The sequence below is a fragment of the Saccopteryx bilineata genome, chromosome 3 (assembly GCF_036850765.1).
Source record: "Saccopteryx bilineata isolate mSacBil1 chromosome 3, mSacBil1_pri_phased_curated, whole genome shotgun sequence".
In the NCBI taxonomy this organism is placed as follows: Eukaryota; Metazoa; Chordata; class Mammalia; order Chiroptera; family Emballonuridae; genus Saccopteryx; species Saccopteryx bilineata.
In genome coordinates, this window is record NC_089492.1 from 26,732,294 (window position 1) to 26,751,604 (window position 19,311).

General features: G+C 40.0%; 1 protein-coding gene across 1 annotated transcript; it reads left to right on the plus strand.

Moving 5' to 3' along the window:
• The first annotated feature begins 10,946 nt into the window (after nucleotides 1-10,946).
• Nucleotides 10,947-14,558, plus strand: TMEM74 (transmembrane protein 74). Its single transcript, XM_066264628.1, has 2 exons — nucleotides 10,947-11,042; nucleotides 13,292-14,558. Exon 2 carries the CDS (start codon nucleotides 13,450-13,452, stop codon nucleotides 14,347-14,349), a length of 900 nt encoding a protein of 299 aa, XP_066120725.1. The 5' UTR covers nucleotides 10,947-11,042; nucleotides 13,292-13,449; the 3' UTR covers nucleotides 14,350-14,558.
• Nucleotides 14,559-19,311: the final 4,753 nt, after the last annotated feature.

Consider the following 19,311-nt stretch of genomic DNA (forward strand, 5'->3'; position numbering starts at 1 on the left):
TGTAGAGAATCATCCATCTAACCTTGAACCCTCTATGCCTTGGATTAGGGAACTTTAGTCAAAAGCCCTGAGTGAATGTCTCTTGGATGCAAACACCAAGAAACTGTGTGAGTGAGTGACCGTTGTGCAGACACAAAGGAATGCATGTGAAAGGGCTTTAGAAAGTTAGCCTAGAGGTTCTAGATTGCCCCTTCCTTCGTGATTGTTAATTAGAAAGAAAAAAAAAGAATGTACTACTGACCCAAATTAGCCCTTTCTCCATGTTGGCAAAATGGCCATTAGTCATTCTTTTCCCTTATCACCTGCCTCCTTCTCTTGTAATTCTGTTACCTCTGTGCTGCTTTTTAATCAATAAAAGCTAAGGAAGAAGGAAATTCAGGAAGTCTTCTTTGCCTCCCTTGGCAGGCCTCCCCCTCTTCCTCTTGACATCAGTTTTTGTCTTGAGTTAGTTTTTTCCACAGGACTCCGGTAGTTCCTAGTGGGCTGGAGTACTCCACCCATCCAGATAGCTTTCCATATATTGGCTTCAGAGTAGTCAGACCACTCACCTGGAGGCTGAGGGCTTCCAGTAAACAAGATGAGAGCTGGATAACCATTTTGGCCTCGCTTTCAAAGTCACTCAGTGTCATTCTTTTGGGCAGATAAAATATATTATGCTCACTTTGTTAAAGATGGCGCTGCCCACACAGAAGCCATCGCCCAGGTGATATTAACGTGTGTTGGGGGCAGGCTGTGGGCAGACAGGATCCTTGAAGCCTGGGGCTTGGTTTTAGGACTAAGCCTATCCCACCCTTTTTGATGTGGGGTGGTACAATCCTATCATGCCTCAGAAAGTGACTTTGTATTAGAGACTTTCCTATTTTGTATATTGGATTAAAGGTTTGGATTGCTACACTATAAAATAGGGGCAGAGTGGGAGCTTGCGCTCTTGGTTCCTGAGATTAGCAGAGAGGAGAGAGCAGAGATCAGAGAAAGGCCACGTGGAGGAGGCAAGGAGAAGCAGCCAAGATGGTGGAGTGTTGAGTGAGAAGCCAGTTTGTGCAGAGTTTGTGCAGGGAGAAGGAAGGAGATGGGGAACAGAGGTGAATAAGTCTGGTGAGCTAGAAACCTTTGATTCTAGGAAACTCAGATAAGTCAGTAGCTTTGTGAGTGCTGAATGTGAGTGGGTTTTGGAGCCCAGTGTGTGTTTTTTGCTTGCCCACCAGGTGCAAGCTAGGATTAAAGACTATGGCCCACCACCCACCAGTTTTTGGCTCCGTTGTTTCTTTACCGACTGTCCGAATCCTATGCGAACCTGCATGGGCCAGGCTGCTGTGATGGTGGCCATGGGCACTGGCTTTACACATTCCTACTGCATTTTATTGGTTAGCAACAAGACACAGCCCCATTCAGATTTAAGAAAAGAGGATATAAATCATACTTCTCAGTCAAGTTACAAAACTCGTGACCATTTGTCTTAAGCACAAGAAGTACAAATGCTGATGTTAACTTGTAACAACTCAAACACATATGGTTATTTTTGTGGTATTTTTAAGATTTATAAATTTTTTTGAGCCCTTGTGTTTTCTTTTTTAACTTTTTTGGGGAGGATGAGGGGAAAATTAAATTTTATTTTCTTTTTTTTAAATTGGATTTTCTTGGGTGACATTAGTTAATAAAATTATAGGCTTTTTGTTTATTGATTTAAGAGAAAGAGAGAAACATTGATATCTTGTTACATTTATTTATGCATTCATTGGTTCACTCACACATGTGCCCTGCCCAGGAAATCAACCTACAACCTTGGCATATTGGGATAACCCTCTAACCAACTGAGCTGCCCAGTCAGGGCTCCTTGTATTTTTAAAGAGTTTACTGAAGTTAGCCCCACTCTGCTACATGTTTGAAGTGGTTTTCTACCCCAGAATGTTTTCTTTTCCTCTTTGACAAATCTACCATATAAAGCTTTTAACAAACATGATGATTTTACCAAGTAGATGTTACGATGGAGAGCTTCTAACCATCTCCCATCACATGATTAAAATATTTTCCCACATATTGATTGCTATATTTCTCTCCTCCTTATTTCCTTCCTCTTACCTCCCTTTTACCCCACCCCCAAATATTCTTTCCTTTCTTATTCACTATGCTATGACTTTTTGGTTTCACATTCTGCTAGGCAATGGGGATTTTGAGATGAACAAATCATATTCCCAGCTCTGCAAGAACCAGCATTTTGGTGGGGGAGATGGGAATGGAACCTGACAAATAATGTGGTAAATGTGATTGCAGAGAAATGTGCAGAGGATTGTGAGAGCACTGAAGCAAGACTGAAGCTCCTCAACATCTAAGTTATTTAAGACAGAGCTGTAAAATTCACATGCAGTTTATTTTGTAAGAGTGAGAAAGAAGAGATTCCAGGTCTGAGATTTATGACTATGACACCCACACATTTCTGGATTATGCATTTCCAAAAATAAATCATTTTATCTCCTGAAAATAAGATTCTTTTTAAAATAACATTATTTTCATTTATACAAACATCTAAAAATATGCATTAATTTGAAACCAATTTACCCTTATTCCAATAATCAAACCATTGATAGTCAGCTGCTTTGAGGGTAGCAGAGATAGCAGGAAAAACCCTTGGGATTGTCAGAAGTGCTAACCCACTCCAGCGACTGGATTCTCTCAGCTCAATTACAAGAGAAATAATAGCAAGCATATCTGGTCATGAAATGTAAAATATTTTGAGTTTGAGCAATTGAGTTAAATTCCAGAGATGTTTAAGGCATCTCGTGAGTAGCTGAGTGAGCTCCAAGGTATTTAATACACAAGAACAACTGCTTGTGGGCTAAAGCACTGGTTTGTTCTTCTCTTACACTTTTAGGAAAGAAGAAAAATTAAGGGAAATGTTCCTTTACCAGCTAGCCTGCATTATGTTGGGACAAACTGGAAAGTAGAGATGTTAATCATATGTCCCTCTGTCTTTAAATTCCCAGCATCCAGCATTGTGCCCGGTCACAGTGTACATTCAATCAATTTCACTAAAGGTGCAAAGCAATAAATGTGATGTGCAAACTGCAACATAATTCAAGAAAACTGCAGCTAGACAAATAGACAGATTAAGTTTACACTTAAAATTTGAGATTGCATTTTCTTCGGTATTATTTGAAGGTGGCATCTGTTCTTATTATCCTACTCATAAATCTTGAAGAAAGGCATGTAATATTCTCATCGTTATGACTCTAAGAAATATGTGTAAAAATACAGACTCTATTGGGTTAACCGAATTTGGTCATATGTTCTTAGTCTGCCCCCACAGTGAGGGGGAGATAGAATAATACTGTAAGGATCCACTTAATTATTTCTAAAGTATTTTTGATAGATGGATGTTATAGCTTAGCAGATGTGACAGTGACATTGATTCTTCACAGTGACAGAATTTTATTACATATTTTACAGTTCATTATACTGTTTTCCCCAATATTTAGCCTTCATTTCTATTGCTGCTTAAAGTTGATTGTCTTGATTTTTTAAAAGGATGGGTTTTATCTTGTAGGCTGAGACATACATTACATTCTAATTCCTATTACAATAAGAGAAAGACAGGATTCTCACTGCATAGGAGCTCTGGTCTGCCTCACAGAACTAACACTGCCCAGTGCTATTCGGTTTCCATTTCACTGAAGCATCCATTCTAGTTAATTTCTGCAACAACCATTGCCAGATAACCAGATTCCTTTTTCCTGGGCACACTGAAATCAAAATGTTAATAAGGACTTAGGGAATGAGGCTCGGTTTACTTATACTTCTACAAGATAAAAAAGCTGTTTATAGAACTGCCATGTTCATGATATTGCACGATGAACTTATTCTTCAATTCCTCCCTTGTTTATTTTCCTTTTTTTATTCTTACTCTAGAACCCATTTATCATTTAAAAAAGTATTAAATTGCCTTTTCTGGAATAATTTGTTTCTCAGGGTTAGAGACATTGGCTGTGTGTGTGTGTGTGTGTATGCTTTTAGTTTTGTTTTTTTAAAAAAGGCAATTATTTGTAACTTTTTGTTTTAGCTTTAATTGTAGCAAAAATGACATGGAATGATAGATTTTAGTTTTAAGATCTTCATTTATCAATTGATATATATTCACTTATAATTATGAATGAGCTCCATGAGTTGGGGTCTGCTGCCTCTGTCTCCTTATTTATAGATATTGTTTGTGCTTTATTTATACTGGAGAACTATTTAACAGCAGGTTTCAGATTATATAGGGTCCTTAACAAAAAACTTATTTTACACCTACAATGAGATAGGCACTACTTTCAAAGCTGGGATTCAGAAATAAATTAAATGTGAAATCTACCTCAAGGAGACTAATGAGATGGAAAAATGCATGAAAATATGTCACATTTGGATGCTTTCATAGATATCAGAAAACTCAACTCAATCTGGCAATTTTTTGACTCAAGTTATCAAGTAGCTCAAAGGTGAGAGGAAATTCAGCTCAGTTTCACCCTGACTTTCATTCTGTTTGTGATTCTTTAGCCTCTTCCCTCCTCCAGTGTGTAGGCCTTATTTTCAGGCTAAGTTACCTTGTGATTCTAAGTATTGATAGAAACAGGGAAGAAATGCTTCCTACCTCCTCAACCATTGACCAGAAGTTTGCACTCTACCTTGATTGGACTACGTTTGCGCCAATTGTGGCTAAAGAAGTGCCTGCCATGTTTGAATTGGCTTAGGACTGGTTCCTTCTTTTCCCTTACCGATTTCTGTAGCCTAAGGGAATATGATTAGACTTCTTGATTTGAGTCCTTGAGCAAAAGGTAGAGTCAATTTCCCCCAAACCACAAAGTTGCTGCACAATAGAGAAAAATGGTTACATCGGGGGGAAATTCAGTTATGGTTACAGAAGAGAATGGTGGGAAATTGATATTGGTGAGTTTCACAATGAATATGTGACTGGATTTAGATAGTTCTCTACCCATTCCCACTTTACATTCAGACTCAGCATTTTATGATTATGGGAGCTTGGTTGTATAAATGGTCATAAGCACTCTATATCCTTTATCAATGTCACTTTGTAGGTCTTCAAATCAAGAAGTAGAGTCAATTTTCCCATCCCTTGAATCTCCGCTAAGCTAGTGATTTAATTTAACAAAATAGTGCCAGTCAGTGACACAACATTTGACCATGGAGACATGACTGAGCCCCATCAAGACCAGGAGGGTCTGGTGGGGAGGGAAAAGCAAGGGTTATTTAGGGCAACAACTGCTTACATGATTCTGAAACCCAATAAACTCTTAAAACTAAAAAGTTGTCATTAATATGTAGTAAGCTCATTGTGTTGAACTCATGAAAGGCTACTAACACTCCTTTTTAAATCCAAACTAGTGTAAATGTCCATACTTTTTTGTTGAAAAGGGTATTAATGTGTTCAACCACAGGGTACTGCCTTCAACCCCACTGGTGATTTTACAAAATACATTGGTTATGCAAGGTTTTAGTTTTCTAAAGCATAAAAAGAAAGAACTGAAATCAAACCAAAACTAAAACAAACAAAATACAAACAAACCAAAAAACCCACCTGAATCTATCTTGAAATGTGTGTGTGTGTGTGTGTGTGTATTTCAAGAATTTGGGGAACCTGAAAATCCATTTTGCACAGAAAAATATTTAGCCATCCTTTCTCTTTTTGCTTCTTCCCATCTGTGATATTTTGATTTGTAGTAAGAAATACATATTTGGTATAAATCATCTAGTCTGCTATTACTGGAAATCAATGTTTCTTATAATTCTGTTCTCTTTGACACATACAGATTAAAAGTATTTTAAATTAAATTTTAAATATTTTGAGTTTTTGAATAAAATAAGGAGATTTGACATATATTGATATCTGAATTCACTCATATCAAAAATCAGGTAAAGCAGTTAGGGGATACATTAAGAAAAACCACTTGCTCTCAATTTGGCAACATTCTTCCCTCACCTTTATTATCTTTATCCAGCTATTTATTTATTTATTTATTTATTTATTTTTGAGAGAGAGAGAGACAGACAAGAAGGGAGAGAGATGAGAAGCATCAACTCATAGTTGTGCACTTTATCTGTTCACTGATTTCTTTCTCATATGTGCCTTGACTTGGGAGGCTCCAGCTGAACCAGTGACCCCTTCCTTAAGCAGGCAACCTTGGGCTTCAAGCCAGTGACCTTTGGGCTAAAGCTAGTGACCATGGGGTCTTGTCTATGATCCCATGTTCAAGTCAGTGACTTCACACTCAAGCCAGTGACCTCAGAGGTTTGAACCTGGGTCCTCAGTGTCCCAGGTTAACGTTCTATCCGCTGCATCACTACCTGGTCAGGCAGCCACTCAGCCACTTTATTTATTTAAATAACATGCCTTTCTGGCCACTGTAAGCTTTATTTGTTTGTTTGTTTATTGAATTTATTTGGATGAGACAGATTCACAAAACCACACAGCTTTCAAGTGTATAATCATTATTTAAAGAAAACTTTTAAATCTAATACAATTTTTTTTGTCCCTAAAAATGTGATAGTAAATGAGATCTGCTTTACTCTAAATTTTTGTTATTTTTATGTTCTCCATCATTTAGAATAGCTAACTTGAGGCACAACATAAGCCATATTACTTGTGCTATTTCTATCATATGACTGGGCTTCTATTCAGCCAATTTTAAAAATGATTTTATTTATTTTTTCTAAGTATGATTTTCTTATCTCCCTAGAACCTAGCCTCTCCTATTTACAATCCACTATTTACAATCAGTACTTATTATTATGCTGAAGACAGAAAACAGGAAAGCATCTTCAGTCATCATTTTAAGAGACTGACTGCTGAAAGTCCCTTGATTCACACAATAAACTTACTTCTCAGAATCTATTTTTCCATTGATTAACTTAATGTAATCATGATTGTTCCTCCCATCTCTCACAGAATATAACAGAAAAATATGAGACATAAGAAAGATCAAAATCATTAGTTAGACTTGAATAACATCATTGCACTAGTGTCAATCATTTTGTGAGCATAGAATGAGGAATCACTGTTGCCCATGTGTTTTAGTGTTTCATGCCCGTGTGTAGTTTTAAAGTTACAGAAAAAAATCTATTGGTTTTCAAGCAGCTTAAATTTTACCCGAGAAGAGAGACCACATAGAATGCAGCATAGAGCATACATGGAATACTTCCATAGATGTAAAATAACGGTGCACAAGAAGTGTGCTATACCATTAGAATGTCGACTGGAAGAGGGATATGATGGGGATGTTGAACAAGAAAGGCTCTTGGAAAGGCCTTAGAGTCTAATTTTGAGGAAGGTTTGAGATGGGGACTTCTAGGAGAGAGAAAAGTTATTTCAGCAGGTAATATTTTTTCAGAGCTTTTCCTTTCAAAAGCTCAGTCAGCCCACACTTATTCTCTTTCTATGGGATTTTGAAGGCTAGTTTGTAGGATGTTGGCACTGAGTTGATATTTTTTAAAGCTCAAGAATATGTAGACAGTCAAGTGTGCTTTAAATAGAAATAGGAAATGAGAGAGAATAACATGGATAAATAGTCGTCTCTAGACTCAGTTCAATCTTATCATTTCTCTCACTCCATTCAATAGAAACATTGCACGTTCTGCTGTTGTTGATCAGAGGCAAATCATACCAGATAAAACCTAAAATCTAAAATAATAGTAACATAGTAAAAAGGGTGATATGATAATATACAACCTACGTAGAGCAGACACGATATGTGTATAGGTATCAATACCAGAGAGTCTGCAGTACAGGAGGTAATAAGATATTTAATATATGGATACTGATTTTAAGGAGCATACAATTGCCATTAGACATTTAGACTCCTAGTGAGAAATTAAACAATATGCAGTAATCACCTAGACTTTCAAATAAAGTAACAAGAAGGTGACAGGTGGCTGATTATATATATATATTATATATATATACATATTATATATATTATATATAATCAGTGCTGACAAGTCCTAACCAAGTTGATCGGAGGCAAAATCTTTGAGGGCTGGCTTGGAGAACAAGGGCTTCATGAAAGAGGTACAACAGCAGGGACACTACAAAGGTCTGATCCAGGATGAATTCCTTCTATGACATCACTAATAAATATACAAGCTCTTCTCTTTTTTCTCTCTCTACAGTGATAAAGAATTCACTTTCATGAGACATCTTATTTCAAGTTCTTATAGAAGAAACTTGGATTTCTTTCTTATGTTCAACCCCAAATTAACCTCCTTATTAAATCTGATAGTGCTATCCAGAACTATAACTATGAGAACTTGAAATATAAGAAGCATAAGAACTTCTTTCTTATACTCAGCCTCAAATTAACCTCCTTATTATATCTGATAGTGCTGTCCATAGGTCTTCCTTGGGGCCTACGGATCTGTGTATCATGGATCTGTGAGCTTATTTATTCCCTTGGCCGTCTGAACCTTCCTGCCAGACCTGAAGTAGCCACAACACCAGGACTGTGACCATGAAAAACCTCTCAGGTTTATTATTCACAAGAGCTGTGAAAAGATAGTAAAGTACTGCTCAGTAAAGAGATCCAGGTTCTGTAATCAGACAGATCCAAGTTTGAATCTTGGCTGTGCTAGTTATTAGTTCTTATACTTTGGGAAGGAGATGACAGCATTCTAATCCTCAACCTCTACATTATAAAATGGGCATGGGCACAGTGATACTGGATTCCTTATAGAGTGGTGTAAGAATTAAAGATGATAACAATTGGGTCTAATAAAATACTATTGTTGTCATTGGTTCAGCTTTTACCATTTTTAATCATAACATAGAATTTCTTTTCTATTTTAGAAACTTCAAATTACTTAGAGCTAGTGTTTGTTTTCCTCTAAGTCTTCTCCTTTGGCTATGTATCTGAAGTCCCTTCAGCATCTCCTTGTCAAATGTGAGTTCAAGTTTCTGCAACTTCTCATCTGCTCCTTCTAGTCACCAGGTGGTGTCTTTATTGTTCCCTTTTAAATGTGTAAGACTAAGAACAAACTGTATCTCTCTGTAAGTGTGGCTTGATGCGATAGTCCTTGAAAGGTGGAGAGAACAGGGAAACGGAGGAAGGATGTTCGCACTGGAGAACAGTGTAATGAGCAAAGGAAAAGAACCATAATACACACGTCATGTTTATCAACAAATGAGCCTAACTTTCGTAAAAAGGGTCACAGGAAAAAAAAAAGGGTTTTAGAAGGACTGGATTGTGAAGTCTCTGGAACTATGAGATTATGGATTCTATCAATATAAAGGAAAATCAACAAAATCATCATCATCATAGCAGATTGATTTATCACTTAAAAGCAAGCAACCACAGAATTTATGTAAGCCACTCACGAACAGCAAAATGTCATAAATATAACTCTTCTTTTGCTCCCCTTAGATGAAAGCAATCAACAGTCCCAGAATCGCCCCAAAGGAGATGCTGAAGACTTGGCGCTGCTCCACAAACCACATGCTTCCTTTGGCCGCTGCAGCCCACTCTGGTTAGAAGGACGTTGATGACAGGAAGAGCTACTCTGTCCTATCCTGAGAGTCGCGTCTCGGTAGCTTTACCCTCCAGATTTCCTTTATTTCTAACACTTTTTCTTCTTGTCTTTCATCTTTTTTTCTATGCATTCAATTTGCATAAGACTCAGGAGCTTCCGTGGTGCATGTCCCTTCTCTGCTGAGTACCAGCTGGATGACTTTGGGCAAACTGCTCAGATTTCTTATAACTCAGTTTTTTTCTTCTGTAAAACTGAGAAGTTTTACTGGATTCTGAAAATTAATTGTGACCGTTACATGCATTAATATACAGAATCCCACGAACACACCCCCCTGCTATCCAAAAGTACAGTGTTCCCACGAAGACTTGGTAAACTGAAATGGCAGTTGATTACCATTAATTTACATGAGAAAAATTTTGAGTGGTCTAGACCCTGAAATAACCTACTAAATCATACCAAATAAAACGTAAAACCTAAAATAATACTAACATAGTAAAAGGGATGATATGATAAACACACAACCTATGTAGAGCCGACATGGTGTGTGTACAGTGCTGTTTCACTGAACAGTGCCTATTATCCCTCTAACAGCTCTCTGCAAACAAATGCCGGCCACTATCCTGGCTTTTAGCCTTTTTTCATAAAAGTCAAACTCCTCTCCAGATTTCTTTCAATTAGTGAAAACAAGTGCTAGGGTAGGTTTCATAAAAATCGAGGTGGCTTTCAGCCAACTCTCAAAAAGCAGGGGATACCTGTTTCTACAGTGATTAGGAGAGTCTGGTAATAAATTATTTTTATGTCAGTTGTTATTTTGAACCGTTATTGCTCATAATTCCAAAGATACCAGACAGTCTGCAGAAAGGATGCGTAGGTGAACAGGACAATCTCTTCTCCTCAAGGGCCACATTTCTCTTGATTTTGTGGGCAAGACAATGACTTCAGGAGCAGACTCCTGGGTACAGTTTGTTAGCTAGCATTTATTGTCTTTGTAACCTTGGATGAGGCACTTAATTCTTCTCAGCCTTTTCCCTCACCTGTGAAATGAAGATGAATATAACCTACATCAAATATTTCGGAGTATTAAATGAGACAAAATAAGCTCATCGCCTGGCAAACAGAACTAAAACATACACTCCTTCTCCAGTGATCCTGTGGCTACACCTGAGGCTGGGGAACCCCACCTCGAGCTTAGGAGCCAGCGCTTTCTTCTAAATTGCGACAGAAATACGGAGGTATAGGGAAGGGCAGAAGGGAGCAGAGGGGAGAGAGAACAGACCGAAGGAGGCAGGGAGGCAGGGAGGCAGGGAGGCAGGGAGCCCCCACCCCGCCCCCGGACTACATCTCCCGGGATGCTCAGCAACAGGGAGCGCCCCGCCCCGCCCCGCCCCGCCCAGCCGGCACAGCGGGCGCTGCCCACCGCGCGGAGCTCAGCGGCGTGCGGCGGCTACAAGTGCCACGGTGGTGATCGCGGACTTTCCCGAGGAGCCCTGCGGAGACTAGCGCGCCCCTCCAGCCTCACTGGGTGGCCAAGGCAGGTAGGTGAGTGGCGGAGAGTGAGCGGGGAAGAGGCGCTGGCGCGAGGGAGAGACCCCGGGAGCCCGGCGGAGCTGGGGAGCGCGTCCCCACTCTCTGCCCGAGGTACTTGCCCAGCCTCAGGGTCCTCGGAGGGCGCGGAGGGCACCTGGAATGGAGTGGCCGATCCAGCGGAAGGACCGCTGCCCCGTGCTCGTGGCGCGCTGTCACCGCACAGCGCTGGCTGGCTGGATCCCGCGGTCGCCCTCCCCAGACCAGCCTCGCCCGTGTCGGTAGTTCCAGTGCGGATATTCCTGCTCTTAATTGGTGGCAGACGGACGAGGAAAAGTGCTGTCACCTAGCTCTGAGGTGCAGTTTCATCAAGTGCGCTTTCGAACAAACCGCAGAGAAGAGATAGGGGGCACGGAAGGAAAGAGCCTTTAGTTGGTCCCCTGGGACTGTCTGTTCTCCATCCAGGGTGGAAGCCCCGGATCACAGAGCTGCAAAGGAAATCCACTGTGCAGCTAGCTAGTTTAACGCGATGGAACAAGCGCAGTCCCTCTTTGAAGAGAAGATAAACGTAGGACCAGGGAATTGAGTCGAGATTTCTCTTCCTCTTTGTTATAAATTGGCAGTCTTCTAAGGGACTTTGCCAATTTTATCCAAAGTAGTCCAGTGTGATCAGTTAATTGTAACAAAGGTTAATCAGAGCGCCTGGTGTGTGAAGGACCTGCGAGACGATTTCTCGTTTCAGTAATCAGACCCGTTGCTATCGCTTCGTTCGTTCACAGCAGTAGGGAATCTGTCCACTTGCTAAGAGAAAGCTCTGGTTCAGTCGCGGTCTTCCTGCACTTGGTGTATTTTTGTTTGTTTTAGCTATAGATAGACTCCAATAATAGGAGGAAAATGGGTTAAAAAACAAAACAAACAAACAAAAAACCTAATGAATGTATAGCAGAAAACATGTAGATTCATTCCCTCTCCCAGAGTTTGAGTTGCCAGGTTGAGCTCAGGTGAGCCTTACCTGTACTGCTGTGTGGGTTATGAGTTCTTGGAGCTGTGGATTTTGAATCATAATAAACCCTCAAGCTATGGGTTAAATTCGGTGCTACCCTGGACTTGGAATCAAAATCAAAGGGGTCCCGTTTGAAACCTCTGTACTTGGTGGTCGTGGAAAGTGAATGTTTATTCCTCAAAAAGATGTCAGAGGCAGAGAAAGAGAGACAGATGATTTTCTGTTCAACCTTAAAGTTCTATTCCAGAACAGTCCCTGGCTGTGCTGAGGGTGAAGAAGTATCATGGATACAAAGTTCCAAAGATAACCTTGGAAATAGCTTTTCAGCTATTTGCCTGCCCTGAACTTGTGGGTTTATGGTTTGTTGTTTATGGTCAGTTTACTTCTACATTGGGTTTGTAAAACTTTGGATGATCAGTATCCTGTGCACTCTGGAGCAGGCAGGTGTGTGTGTGTGTGTGTGTGTGTGTGTGTGTGTGTGTGGTGTGTGTGTGTGTGTGTGTGTGTGAGAGAGAGAGAGAGAGAGAGAGAGAGAGAGAGAGAGAGAGATGGTTGAGGCACAGTATTTGCAGAGATCACATACATGTTGTCTACATACTTCTGGGTCCAGAACACGCTGCTCTCGTGTAGCAGCAAGGGGATAGGCCAGGAATGGAAGCACAATGAACAAGCATAGAACCTAGTAAATACAGACTTGCATGGCATGGGATGTGTACACTGTAAAGGTTAGGCAGGTGGCTGATTAAGCCTGCCATCTTTCACACACTGTCTAGCTACCCAGTCAAAATGCTGAGCCCCAGCTCCAATAGAGCCCAACTGATAGTAACATATTCTTTCACCCACGGTGATACTCCAAGGCTAATCTGTATTAGAATCTGTTCTGAACAAAGGAGAGTGTAAACACTTATAATTTAACTGAATTGTTGAGAAGTCTGTGCTTCTCCAGGTTCTCTAGAAAATCACCAGTTCTGCTAAAGAAAAAAAAAAAAGAAAAAAGAAAAAGTGTCCCTGCCTTTCTCATTTGTGTCTCTAAACAGGAAACGTGCCTTCTCATTGAGGGATCCTGTCACAGAAATGTGTGAATCCTTGGATAAATTTGGCTTGGTGACAGCAATGCCTTCTTCAGAGACACCGCTACCTCCTGTGCACTCCTTTTCTGCCCTGACCTACCTTTCCTAGTGTGAATCCCTGTGATAAGTCAGAGGATTTTCCCTTGTCACACTATCTTGACACTTTTCTTTCTCTTACCCCTTTTAGGAGGGCCCCGAGGTTGAAGTGTCAACACTGTGGCTGCAAAGGAGATGGCAGCCTCCGAAGCAGCACTCCTGGTGGTGCAGCCTTAGTTGGGTTCTTTCCTGTGTTGCTACCGGCACAATCTCTGGGAGTTGCTGGGGGATGTCCGAGTAGCGCCACCGATGGAGCTCCAGTACCTTGCTAGGAAGGGCAGCCAGGCAGCTGTGTGCGATGCTGTGGACTGGAGTGCAGGAGCGCCTCCTGCCGACCGGGCGGAAGCAGCAGCCACCAAAGGTACTTTCTGCTGCCAGAGACACTGGACATCCAGACCAAGAGCAGCAGAGATGGAAGGGTCTCTGGTATCCCCCTCCTCCTCTCCACAAGACAGTGTTATTCAGCCAGACTCCTTCCCACCAGGACCTCTCAACTCAAGGAACAACCAAATAGCAGAACGGAAAGTCTGCGATTGCTGCAGCCACGAACTAGAAACATCTTTTACCTATGTGGATGAGAATGTTAACTTGGAGCAGAGGGACCAGAGCTCCCCTTCAGCAAAAGGGAGGAATCACCTGGGAGACCTTGGTTGGGGAAATCCAAATGAATGGTCCCACGAGGCTGCCATCTCTTTGATATCTGACGATGAAGATGATACAAGTTCGGAAGCCACGTCTTCAGGGAAGTCAGTAGATTACGGTTTTATCAGCGCCATCTTATTCTTGGTCACTGGCATCTTGCTGGTGATCATCTCTTACATTGTCCCACGGGAAGTGACTGTGGACCCCAACAGCGTGGCGGCCCGGGAGATGGAACGCCTAGAGAAAGAGAGCGCAAGGCTGGGGGCGCATCTGGACCGGTGTGTGATTGCCGGACTCTGCCTGCTTACTCTCGGGGGGGTCGTCCTGTCCTGTTTGCTAATGATGTCTATGTGGAAGGGGGAGCTGTATCATCGCAATAGGTTTGCCTCTTCCGAAGAGCCAGCAAAACTCTATGGTTCTTTCAGCTTCAGGAGGAAAACCAGCAGTAATGAAAACACCCTGGAACTGTCCTTGGTAGAAGAAGATGCACTCGTTGGTCAGGGTTAATGCTGGTTGTGAACTTCTTAAGTCTGCCTTGGCATTTTATATGAAACAAACAAACAAACAAAAACAAACCACATTTCTTAAATTAACAGTGCTGTTTGTTTGCCTGGCAAGAAAAATATTTCCCAAACAGGCAGCCTGTGAGTGTTTTTGTTCTCCATGTATTTTTTATTTAGAAGTAAAGCCATGTCTACTGCATTAAGAAACCACAACCAACTTCACCTGACCTTTTCAAGAACTGAGACTAATTAATCTGTAATGGCCATCAGCTTCTACTTGTATAGGAAAATATTTCTAATGGCTCACTGTGCAAGTGATTTCTTTTACAAGATATAGAATACTGGTCGTTGGACCCTCGAAGTTTCCACACCCAGATCAATGACAGGCATCTGTTTTATGAAATATAACTTAAACACTAACCATAATAAGGCTTATATTTAATTCTCAAAGCTTCTTATCCATTTACTTGCTAATTATTTTTCTTTCTATAATTTGGCTACACACTAAACTATAGGGTTTTGAGTTTGAATGTTTCAAAATTTAAGGATGTTGGTTATTTAAAAAAAACGACTATAAAATTGCACATGTTATATTTAAAATGATTCCTGTACTCAGAAATGGTAATTAAGTCATTAGAATACACTTTCTAGTAAAAGAAAATTATATAAATCATTACGAGACCAATCTGAATATAACCCATAGTGGTAGTGTCAGATATTAGCCAGGGCCGCGTGCCCATTTTCTAGAAGAAGTAAAATTAGTCGATGATATAAACTTCATTTTTTGTTTCTGGTTTAGCTCTGATACTGGTTACCCATGCTCTTGAAGTCTTTCATGATTCTCACATCAGAGAGTCAAAGAATAAGAATATATTTCCAGACATGGAAACATCTGGGCAGGTCTGAGTCATGATTGGCTTGGGCACACTCCCACGTGACACTTTGTTGTTGCTTGGAGAAAACTTCCAATACAACTGCAGCTAGACTTGGGGACTATACCTGTATCCCTTGCTCTAGGCCAGGCAACAAGATATTGCCCCAGGAGGGCAGAAGTCCTTAAGCTCATAGCCAAAAAATTAAAATGGGGAGAGGGAAATTAAATACACTGGTTCAGGAAGAACTGCACCCCTAATCACAATAGTTAAGGCATCATTCCAAGCTCTTTATATCCAGGCCCTCAATACTTGTGAGCTCTGGCCTCAGGAAGCTCTATGAGAGGTATGATAGGCAATGTGGTCACAACCTGCAAAACACCTGGTGTCCACGCTAACACGCCATCTCACTATGGTAGTGTTTCACAAAGGGGGCAGGAAATGAAGCTTCAGGAACATCTTGCAATTTGCAACTATTCCTAGAAGTGTTTCCAACCTCACGCTGGAGAATTTGTTGTAACTTCCATTACTGTGTTACCATGATCAGGGGGGTAATTCTTAAAGAGGACTGGAGCTGGGAAATGGGGTGGCAGGGCAGGCATGGGGAAGTGAGAAAGTGATTTCTTTGTAGGTTGTTAAACCTAATGTCTGAAGTTTTTGTTGTTATTGAAGACTGCAAAATATGTGGGTGACTTTGGCTGGCAGAGTGTGTGAGTCAGAATAACTGAATGAGCTCTTGTGGGTGTCAGAGAGGGACTTGATGAGTATGCAGTGTGTTACTAAGGGTTAAGGGGAAGATCGGACGATATGGAAAATAGAGAGTTCAGGTATATGAGAACTGTTAGGCAAAAACAAGAAGTAAATGAACATCAGAGGAAGCTAGATAGGGATTCTATAGAACAGCCTATTACTACTTCAGAAAGAATTGGGACAATGTACACATGATTTATATTTTCTACTGTTGGTTTTCTTGTGCTTGTCAAACAAAATTTTTGTTTTTACTCTGAATCTTATATCATTTTGTGGTTTGTATTGAGGTCAGCTTACCAGTGGTATAAATTTCATGTTCTGAAGGTCTATAAATTGTCATGTTCTGTCTGCTTGTGGACCCTCTTTGGATGATGTGGACGCAATCAGAGCTTCTGCTTGGCTGAGTGGGTCTGACTGGGTTTTTCTTTTTAATATATATTTTAAAAATACATGTTTATTCATAGAAGCTAAGTGGGATCAGCTGAGTTTTGTTTTTATTTATTGATGAACCAGAGTAATTTAGCCAAATCACAGACTAAACTGAATTAATTGTGTGACCTGATTTACAGCTTTTTTTCAGACACATTTAACAATCAGATGTTAGGAATTTTTTCAATTCTGTAAAAATGATGAGAAAGGAGAAGAAAACTAAAGCTTTTAGTTTTTTATTTAGAAGCATTTAATAAATCTTGCAGTTCTACGAAATGAAATGTAGTTCTAATATGATCTAAAAGAGCAATACGTGTATGTGTGTGTGTGTGTGTGTGTGTGTGTATATATATATATATATATATATAGAAATTAGGACAAGAAAATATTCAGGGGAAAGATTTAACAAGTCAGAATATATTAGTCTTAATTTTTTTTTGAATTTTATAATTGATTTTAGAGAAAGGATGGGAGAGAGAGAAAGAAACATAAATTTGTTGTTGAATTTATTTACGCATTCACTGGTTCATTTTTGTTTGTGCCCTGACTGGGGAATCAAAACTACAACTTGGCATATCAGGACAACGCTCTAACCAACTGAGTTAATTGGCCAGGGCTTTCTGTCTTATAATTTTAAAATTGAAATGTAGTAAGCAAATGCTTATTTCAACATTATTCAAATCTGTTAATTTGCAGGTCATATGTTTTTAAGGTTCTAATTATAGGAGGCAGACCACTCTACCAAAAAGATGCTATTCAGAAAATCATCTGCATGTCTCTTCTAGTGCTGTGTTAACACAATCAGGTAACCGCTTTAACCCACTCTTCCCATAGGTATTTGGTTGTGTGGCCCTAGTCCGTCCTCTCAGTGCCTGAATTCAAGATGAAGATTACTTGAATTTAAAGTGATGGTAACACAGACATCTAAAAAACCTGAACTTTAGATGTATTTCCAATCTGATGAAGAAGGTTTTGGGGGCTCTAAATATTTATTTAGAAGTACTTTGGCAAGAGCAGATGATAAAAGTTATAGACATTGAGCAGACCATAGCTGTGGAGTTGATCTTGAATCTGTCGTGGCGATTTATGACCTTACATTTCTCTCTTCAACATGGTGCTGGTTGTTATCTATGAGAGTTTTTATTGCTAGACCTGGAAAAACAAATTTCTGTTTTTCAAAAGCCCAGAGTTTAGGTTTTTAACTTAGGTATCAGGTTTGAAACGACTAAACTCAGAGTCACCTTCCTCATCTAAAGAGAAGGCAGCTTATTGTTCAACAATGCAGCCCAAAGGGGCGAATCAGAAAGAATGCCTTCTCCATTTCTGCACTCTGCTAATGGACAGTTTAATCTGCTTAATGACATTATAAACTGTTCCTTCTTTAGGGCACCTTAAATGGTGACAGCACTGAACTGTTCTTTTTGCGATGTTGTATGTCCCTTCCTGCCATTTGGAGCTCCTGCAGAGGACAATGTAACACACTATACTGATCTCCTCAGAAGAAGAATGTGTTTTCTCCAGGCTCCCTATCTCATGACTGACTGACAGGCTAGAGGAGTACAGGGCTGCTTGGAACCAACAAGTTCTTGGTGACTGTGGGTGTTTCTAACCATGACTGCTATACCCCTTGATTCTGTATGACCTAGATACTGCCAGGACATCAGTAGCACATGCTATGCTCTCTGCTTTAAATATCTGAGTCCATCCCTCTCACACTTATTTGTTTTAGGAACTGAATTGGACCAGTGCTGGAACAAGTCCTTCAAGGTGCAAATTTAGACAAAGAAACTGCCCTTCTAAATTCATTTGTGCCTTACCTTTGCCTCCGGACATAAGAATAAATGAATGAGTGAGCATTGTGCCAGTTGCGTATCAGGAATTAAGGGTCTGAACCCAAGTGACTCTACATTTTGTTATTTCTCTGTGACAGGCAAAAATTTTAGGCAAGAGCATGTGAACATTTCAGCCTTCATCTTTTACGTGTGACAGGCAATTGTAAATCTTCACCCAGATTAATCATCTAAAGTTAAAGAAAGTCTTCTGTATCTATTAGGAGAAGGTTTTCCAATCTGAAGGTCAGATTCCATTGCAGCAATTACTGCTACCACAAAAATATCTGACAAAAGAGATTCACAGCCTTCACCAGTGGTTCACCTATTCAGCAAGATTTAATACTGCCAACTAGATTTCACTGTGACAAAGGAGTAAGACAGATCCTTACAGTTCTCTGTAATAGGGTTTAACCTTTCCAAGAATTGGATGTAAAGAATGACTTTAATGAGAAGGATGATAATGAAGTCTCACTGGCTTTTCCCAGTATAAAAGGATTCAAAAAAACTAACACTTCATCCTTCAGCTGATTTTCAGCTATATCATTTTATGGTTCATAGAACTATAATATTTTCTCCTTCCAACTTTTATGGGCATAAGCTTTGGGAAATAATTTGCCCGACTCGTGAACTGATACTGTAAAAAGTAATATGTTATTTTAAATACATAAAACTGATTTCAAAAATCTGTGACTAATACTTCAGTGTGTTCCTGTGGTTAATGTTTGTTAGTGTGCAAGTTTACATACCCTCAAGTCTATGTAGGTCTTGGAAGAATACTTTGAACTACAGAACCGTAATATCCAAAGCTGTTGTTAGACTAATTTTCTTATAGGAAACGTGGCATGCCTTAACGTTGCTTTAAGGATGAGAGAAGTTGTTCACGGGTCATGGATGGAGAATGTGGATTCAACTTCAGGGTAAGATGCCATAATTATATAGCTCCATTTTGGTTGTACAGCATCCCACACATGTTTGACTTATTTTTTTAAACTCTCAATTTCAGGCTCAGAGAGTATGGCATATTTAGAAATATTTTACCCAGAATTATTATTTTGTTTCAGGAAAATATGGTAGGCAGACAGT